Raw genomic sequence first — 9052 nt, 5'->3', positions numbered from 1 at the left:
AACAAGCACTGCCAGTGGAGGCGCAGACTCTTTGGCACAATCTCTGGCGCTGTGACTCAGTGTAGCCACCTTTCAACGTGCGGACATGCAGAAGAAATTACAACATTTCTTCGTCAACGATTGTCGGTGATAGACCGTACGACGCCCAGTGGTGTAGACCTTTTAGAGATCATTCAGCCACAAAAACTGAGGTATCCACGAGCAAAAAACAACGCTGCAACGTGGATCATGGGACACACAGCATCGTTTATTATGCAGAATAGGCATGCTACCTTCCTAGACTATTATTCTTACATAGAAATTGAACACTTTAAAATGAGCCAACATTGTGACTACAGGAGGATATTTGGAAACATGCTGAAAATCGTAATTAACGGTTAAATACTTCAAATACAATATTTCGGATAGCAAAGGTTGCCAGTGATCTGTATGTATGAATCCTAATTCCTTCCTGGGACTTTCGTTCTTGTCGGAATTTTAAGATAATATCCAGAAGATCAACAATGCAGAAGGCATTTTTCTTTCCCACTTTCGTTTTAACATTAAAAAAGAAATAATAATAGAAAAAGATGGATAGAGCGTCTGCCGTGTAAGCAGGAGATCCCGGGTTCAAGTCCCGGTCGGGGCACACGTTTTCAACTGACCCTATTGATGTATATCAACGCCTGTCGGCAGCGTAGGGTCTTCATTTAATTATCCTTTCATTCTAGAGCACTGCATGGTCACCTATGTATATCTGTTCTTTCGGACAGTCCGAAAGAACAGATACCATCTTCATATATTAGTAGAACAAATCTTACACAATAACTGTCGCTAATGACCTCCGTTATGGAGGCTGGTTAAGGAGAAGTGGATGAGGAAACTGGACTGTCGTTGTCAAGAGATCACATTAAGAAGATGCACGCTCTCAACTGGTTGTACAACAAGTTTTATTATCATAAATAGTGGATGACAGGCTGAAGCGGCGCTGGTGTGGGGGCGTGACGGCAACGGCGGCGCTCTTGACGAAGACTCGCGGCCCGGAGCTGTCGGCCAGCCGACCCTCTCGGTTTGTACGCTGCCGGCCACGCCGTGCTGGTGGCGGTGGCTGATGGGGGATGGGGGATGGGAGGCGGGAGGTGGGAGGCCTACTCCAGCAGCAGGTCCTTGTACGGCACCCTCTGGTAGATCCTGTTCACGATCTCCTTGAAGGTCGCGCCGAAGGCCTCCTCCACAGCGGGCTGCAGCTCCTTCAGGATCTCCTGCCAGTTCTCGTTCAGGAACTTGTTCATGTTGTCCCCTACCAGAGAGAAAGACAGACACGTTATCAATTACTGTAAAAATTATTCAGGGAGCTACAGCAACCAGTTTCGAAGTGTTTCAGAAAAAACATTCTTGGCTGCGAAATCACTTAATGTCAAGAACGAGCTTCAGCATTTTGGGGTTTCATCAGATTTATAAAAGTAGCTGGATATAAAACCCATAGTCATAAAAACGTATGAAATGAAGATTGGCGTTGAAGATACCAGCTGGCTTCACCACAGTAGAACAAGAGAGAGCCACTCTTACCAAATAAGGGCGGTATGAGGCGCACGCAGATCAATGTCCCTTTGGCGCGCACACAATGGGTATTTGCGTGCACGCCGAAGGGACATTGTGCTGCGTGCTGCGTTTAGCTCATCTCCCACTTATTTTGTAAGTGTGGCCGTACATTGTACTACTGTGGTGGCGCCAGCTGGAATGTTTAAGGTATACCTCGTATTTTATAAGCCATTATGACGGATGGCTTATATATCAAGCTACTGTTGCGTCCATTTCCCATTTTATGTAGCTTTATGACGGATGTGTTTTATATTCAGCTACTTTTCCACATTCTGATGATGCCCCAAAAGGGTGATACGCGACTTTGATGTTAAATAATTTCTCAACCAAGAATGTTTTTATTCTGAAATTATTAATTACTTTTTATTTGCAGTTAATTTCCCTATTGATTATGCTAAAGTCAATTACTGTGTTGGCTACAATAAATAATGGGAAGTACTCGAAAATATACAACCAGATGATCTCGTTTACCTCTAACGGAATTTATAGTCTGATCACGAAGCCTCAGCGAAGACCCTATGTGGAGCGATTAAATGGGTCAAAATTCAGAAAGGAGTACGCCAAGGCTGTATATTGTCACGCTTTTGTTCTCCGGTTCAAATGGTTCAAATGGCTCTGAGCACTATGGGACTCAACTGCTGAGGTCATTAGTCCCCTAGAACTTAGAACTAGTTAAACCTAACTAACCTAAGGACATCACAAACATCCATGCCCGAGGCAGGATTCGAACCTGCGACCGTAGCGGTCATGCGGTTCCAGACTGCAGCGCCTTTAATCGCACGGCCACTTCGGCCGGCGCTGTTCTCCGGTGTCTGCAAGAATCATTGCCGTATTGCAATAAGAGGTGCAAGATTCTTGGAACTATCTGTCGCATGATGCTATTCAGCATCTTTATGATCGTCTACGTGCGAAAATTTACGACTGTGTTGCCGCCATAGAGGGAAGAGGCAGAGAGTAAACTGTGTATTACTGATACTCTTTAGGCATCGATTACTGTGACGGGTAAAATAAATAAATGTAAATGTCGTGTGGCTATGGCCTCACGTCGGGTAGACCGTTCGCCGGGTGCAAGTATTTCGATTTGACGCCACTTCGGCGACTTGCACGTTGATGGGGGATGATATGATGATGATTAGGACAACACAACACCCAGTCCCTAAGAGGAGAAAATCTCCGACCCAAGGAGAGTGGGCGAGCGGTGAATGTGAGTGTTTGAAATCAGGTCGTATTATTTTAACTGTCCATGACGTTCTATGTTTGAACTTCTGTATCATTCACCAAGCAATTGTAGTTTTTTCACTTTTTAAGAAATTACATTTTTGAAATGTGTGTGTGGGTGCAACCAAAAACAAATAAATAAAAAGAACTTAACTTGAATACGGTTGAAGAAAAGAAAACCTAGCATCACAGCACTTCTAGATCTACAGGAAGCTTTTGACAATGTTGACTGGAACACACTCTTTCAAATTCTGAAGACAGCAAAGATAAACTACAAGGAGCATAAGATTGCCCAGAAATCAGACTGTAGTCATAAGAAACGAAGGACCTGAAAGAGAAGCAGTACTTGAGAAATGAGTATGACAGGCTTGTGGCATATGCTCCATGTTGTTCAGTCCGTACTTTGACCAAGCAGTAAAGGAAAACAACGAGAAATTTAGAAAGGGAATTACAGTTCGGACAGAATAAATAAATACTTTCTGGTTTGCTTTTTGCTGATGACACCGTAATTCTCTAAAAGACGGCAAAAAGTTTGGAACAGTAGTTGACCGAAACAAATAGTGTCTTCAAAACAAGTCAAAAGTTGAACATCAACAACAGTAAAGCAATCGCAATGGGATGTAGTCGAGTTAAATCAGGCGATGCTGAGGGAATAACATTAGTAGTAGATGAGCTTTGCAGTTTCAGCAGCAAAGTGTTAATGATGGCCAACTCAGAGAGGACATAAAAATGAGGACAGGAAACAGCAAGAAAGGTAGTTCCGGAAAAAAAGCCTCTGAGCTCGTTATTGTTTTCTTACAACCTTTTCGCTTAGAGAATTGTCCGAAGTTTTGTTTATCAAGATACTCGGGACGGTTCATCTGAGGACGACGGAACTCACCCAGGGCCTTGTCGCCGTTGAAGAGGTTCTCGAAGTCCATGTGCAGGCGCTGCGGCTGCAGCGAGAATCCGAAGCTGAGGACGCGGCCGTACGTCTGCCCGTCCTTCACGACCTTCTCAGCGCGGATCTTCGCCGTCGTCTTCAGGTCGGCTGCAACACAGCACGACACCGCTACTTATTCCTGCGTTCTCTCCCCTCCACAAAAAGCTCTCCTCACTTTCCTAAGCAGAAATTTCTACAGCCTACACGGTTACAAAAAGCGCTCCGTCTTCAGGCCACGAGTGGCCTACCGGGACCATCCGACCGCCGTGTCATCCTCAGTGGACGCTCTCCCGGTCGTTATGATGGTATTCTTGACCGAAGCCACTACTATTCGGTCGAGTAGCTCCCCAATTGGCATCACGAGGCTGAATGCACCCCGAAAAACGGCAACAGCGCATGGTGGCCTGGATGGTCACCCATGCAAGGGCCGACCACGCCCGACAGCGCTTAACTTCGGTGATCTCACGGGAATCGGTGTAGCCACTGCGGCAAGGCCGTTCCAGCACGGCTATCAAAACAAAAGGGAATTTATATTTCGCTCTTCTGACTACGAAAAATCTAGGGAATGGTTCACAGGTGTCGAATATCCCTTCAAAAACAGAAACCGGTGGATAAACAGAAATTTAAGGTGAAGCAGTACGAGATGAAAGAGGGATAAATCTGTGAGGCTACGTTACCAACATGGCAGCCATTTTGGAAGCGGCCATCTTGGATTCAACTCGTAATTTTCAAATGGAAAGGGAATCACTTGACATGTCATAGCCGACAGTAAATTTAATGGCGTTAACAGCAAGCTGGCGCAGTTGCCCACCAAAACATTTTCTGCGATTACTCTCCGTCCTCGCACAATACTCGCTACTTTGGAACGTGATTGTCAGTCCAGTGACCAAGATTGTTCCCGTTACGGTCGGGTCTGCGTAGGAGTGCGTGTGTGTGTGTGTGGGGGGGGGGGGGGAAGGGGGGGGGCGTGCGAGGGTGGAAGTGGTGGTGTCATGATGTCAAGAAAGCCATTCGGCCGTCAGCTGACCATTGACTATACCAAAACCAGTATAACAAGGCCGAGACCTTAAAGAAACGGGACAAGTTAAAAACGAAGAAGGGGAGTCAGGCAATAGTAAAAATGAAACCATTCTTACTGCAACTGTCAACAATTTACGTCGATTGTTCCACGGTTAACTGCGCAGTTAAATAAAACATTATTCCTCATCACAGGAAGTGTATTTTAAGATTTTTTAAAATATTTTTTTTCGTTTAGCTTTTAATGAAAATACAGCGTATTTGGTTCAATTAGTAACGGTCTGAATAATTTTAAGATAATAACAATCGACAGCTGTAGTTTGCCAAAAGGAATTTTATGTAAAATCTTCTACATGTACATCTATACCCCGCTAACCGTATTAAGATGTGTGGCAGAGAGTATTTCTGGCGCCAGTTATAGCTTTCTCTTGTCTTTGATTCACGTATGATGCGATGGGGACGAGTGTCGTTAAGCCTCTATTATCGTCTTCAGACCGAAGACAAATTTGAATCAGCTCTTCATGCTACTCCATCCTGTGCAAGTGAGCCTCTTCAACTCCAAATAACTACTGCAACATACATCGTTCTGAATCTGCTTACTGTATTCATCTTTTCGTCTTCCTCTACGATTTTTATACCCCCCCCCCCCCCCCCAACACTTTCCTCCAATTCTAAATTGCTGATTCCTTGTTGTTTCGGGAAGTGTCACACCAATCGATCCCGGCTTCTAGTCAGGTTGCGCCAAATGTTTCTTCCCTCCTCCCCCCGATGCTATTCAGTACCTCATCATTACTCATTACTTACGTAATCTACCCATCTAATCTCCAGTATTCTTCCGTAGCACCACGTTTGAAAAGCTTCTTTCGTCTTCTTCCCTAAACAGTTTATTATCGGTCATGTTCCACTTCCATACATGGCCACACTCCTTGCATACACCTTCGGAAAAGGCTTCCTAACATTTGAATCCGTATTCGATGTTAACAAATTTCTCTTCTTCCGAAACGCTTTTCTTCCTATTGGCAGTCTACATTTTATATCCTCTATACTTCGGTCATCATCACGTATTTCGCTGCCCAAGTGGCAAAATTCATAAACTATTTCAAGTATTTCGTTTCCTAACCTAATTCCCTCACCATCACCTGATTTAATTCCACTACATTCTGTTATCCTTGTTTTGATTTTGTTGATGTTCATCTTATATGCTCCTCTCAAGACATTTTCCATTCCGTTCAGTTGCTCTTACAAGTCCTCTGCTGTCTCCAATAGAATTACATTATCATCGGCAGACGTTAAAGCTTTTATTTCTACTCCATGAACTTTATTCCCTACTCCAAAGGTTTCTTTGCTTTCTTTCCCTCATAGCCTTTCGCTCCCTGCGGGCTTCAGAATTTTAAATAAGGTATTTCAGTGAAGACTGACAAAAGGTTTCTGTAAGTCTACAAAGGCTAGAAACGTAGATCTGCATTTGCTATCTTCTGAGATATATCGTACGATCTGTATTGCCTCTTGTGTTCCGACATTTCTTCGCAATTCAAAGCAATCTTCCCCGAGGTCGGCATCTACCTGTTTTTCTATTATTCTGTAAAGCATTTTTGTTAGTTTTTTGCAACCATGCCCTATTAAACTACGACTCCAAATGAACTCTTATTTTTATGATTATCTGGTCGGAGTCATTCGCGAGGCGTGTGTTGGAGGAAGTGATACGTTTCCCGACTGTTTCCCAAATGTACGCTCTCGGAATTTCAACAGTAAACATTTCTGTGACTCATAATGTTTCTCTTGTAACGTCTGCCACTGAGGCTTATTTAGCATCAGCGTAACGCCCTCGCGACGGAAAGCCCCGCCCTTCGTTGGGTCTTCTCTGTCTCGTCTATTAATCCTGCCCGGTAAGAGTCGTATACTGATGAACAATACTCAAAGAGCTACAACAAATTCTGTTGGAAGAACGTCCGAAACTGAGCATTGTACTAGAGGTTGAAAATACCGCTTCAGTTGTAAATTTCTTTTATTACCACGACCGGTTTCGGACTCTCGTAAGCCCATCCTCAGGTGTTGCAGCTGTGCTACATTTATCTACGTCCAGGGTTGACTACTACTCGCTGCACTTAACACCGACACTCCACAAGTCTTCCCACGGCAAGTTACAACCTCTTGGCTTTGCAGGCTCCCTATAGACAACAGCACTGACTGCGAATAGCTTCGGACAGCTTTCGCCGCTACCTGCTCTAACTTATATACATCGTTAGTAGAAACAGTCCTATCACACGACCTTGGCATATTCCCGAGGTTACCATTGCATCTGTCTATCTCGATCCGTTAAGAAAGACATGCTGATTTCTCATGAAGTCCAAGAACATGCCATCAACACGGAATCCGGAAGCCGGAAGCCAAGGGCGACCATATACGGGGAAGGGGTGATCGCGGTCCCACCCCCCCCCCCCCCCCCGCTCTAGATCTCAGGGAAAGGGAAAAAAATACATTAAAAGTCGGTACTATGTAGGTTTTTAGCAGGTTGGGAACTGGAATCTTTATATGGATATTTACTGGTCGCCATTCGTCTTCCAAAATGTTAAAAATACTGGACGCCCTCAAATCTAGCTCTCCCTCCCCTTCCTCTCCCCGCTCCTCCCTACAATCTTTCGTATGGGCACTCTTGATGAAAACCGTTAATCAGACATGCAGACGCTACAAACAACACATTACCATGCCTAATACGATGTAGGAAACCGTTGGCATTCAAAGCAACTTCAAGCCGTCTCGAATTGGATAAATACAAGCCCTGTATGATTGTCAAGGGTATTTTATACCATTCTTTCTGCAATATACTGGCAAGTTCAAGCAACGATGATCAGGGTAGATAGCGATCGCACGCACTTCTCTCCAAAGTACATTACAAAGGCCCAGTAGTATTGAAATCTGGCGACTGTGGTGTCCATCGTACATACGACATTTCATCTTCGTGCTAACAAAACCAGACCTAGACGATGCGAGCTGTGTGGAAAGGGTCCCCGTTTTCTTGGAACGCAGCGTCGCCACTGGGGAACAAACATTGTACTTTGGGACGGATCCGGTCACCCAAAATGGTCACATAAACCTTGACAGTAATGCGGCCTTCAAAAGTAACCATATGTCCCATGATACTCCACAACACGGCTGCCCAAATCATCACCGAACCCTCGCCACGTTTCAGTCTTGGGACACAAACTCGCTCCGTCAGAGGTTAGAAACTGATTAAGGCAAGACTCATCCGACCAAATGACATTATTCCATTGCTCTATAGCCTATATTTTATGGGTTCGGCACCACATTTTTCTGTTACGAGCATTTGCGCCACTGATGAGTGATTTTGGAATTCTACCTTGTCCTGTAATTCCCTGCTTATGGTGCTCAGAGCTGACAGGACTCGCGAGTGCGACATTCACTTTTACATCAACTTTTGCAGCTGTCGCCCTTTTATTTTTCATGACAATCTTCTTCAATGATCTCAAATGGAATGATCAGATTACACAAGTAACTGGTAAGGCGAACCCTAGATTGCGGTTTATTGGTAGAATCCTGAAGCGATGCAGTCCTTCGACAAAGGAAATAGCTTACCAGTCAATTCGTGACTGGTACATTTAGCCATCGCGAGAGCGTTACAAATATCATAGGAAGTTTGAAGTGGGACACACTTGCAGATACACGACGCGCTAAACAGGAGGGGCTGCTCACTAAATTCCGAAATCTAATCTTCACCGAGGATGTAGAGCATATATTATTACCACCAACTTTCAAATCGCGTAATGATCATCATTCAAAGATAAGGGAAATAAGAGCTCGAACTGAGGCGTTCAGACAGTCGTTTTTCCCTCGCGCGTTCCGCGAGTGGAACAGAGAGGGGGAAATATGACTTAAGCGCGAATTGTGCCCTCCGCCACACACCGCTTGGTGGATAGCGGAGTATATATGTAGATGTAGATGTAGAATGACCATCTGCCATGGTCAGTCAACAAACATTTTAGTCCGCGTTGTACTTAGAGCATGATGTTTTTCCGCTTTCCCTGTATGCGGTATAAGCTTTTTCGATACGGTGCGTCTAGAAACAACGAACACTTCAGCTCCCTTGGTTACGGAAGCTTCTACCATACAAGCACCAGCAATTTGCCCACTTTCGGATGTACTGAACTCCGACGTAGTGCATTCACAGCTACACAGATCGCTGTTCTGAGTACCACTGACACCTGCAACGTATTGAGGGGGGGGGGGGGGGGCACTGCACAGCTACCGTTCGAAGTCAAATACAATTGCGCAACCTGCAGGCTTGGCTAGGGTCAG

General features: G+C 44.8%; 1 protein-coding gene across 1 annotated transcript in view; it reads right to left on the bottom strand.

Annotated features, from left to right (window-relative positions):
• Positions 1–912: 912 nt before the first annotated feature.
• The window catches only part of LOC126418979 (protein takeout-like), a 29174-nt gene continuing 21034 nt past the window's right edge, over positions 913–9052 (bottom strand). The window contains exons 5-6 of the mRNA XM_050086027.1: positions 3680–3829; positions 913–1279 (exon numbers count right to left, since the gene is read on the bottom strand). Of these exons, the coding sequence (XP_049941984.1) occupies positions 1128–1279; positions 3680–3829 (302 nt within the window). The 3' untranslated portion in view covers positions 913–1127. The remainder of the gene's footprint in view (positions 1280–3679; positions 3830–9052) is intronic.

Source organism: Schistocerca serialis, chromosome 9 (genome assembly GCF_023864345.2).
Source record: "Schistocerca serialis cubense isolate TAMUIC-IGC-003099 chromosome 9, iqSchSeri2.2, whole genome shotgun sequence".
Lineage (NCBI taxonomy): Eukaryota > Metazoa > Arthropoda > Insecta > Orthoptera > Acrididae > Schistocerca > Schistocerca serialis.
The sequence above is the reverse complement of the archived record's forward strand: the minus strand, read 5'-3'. Positions and strand labels throughout refer to the sequence as shown.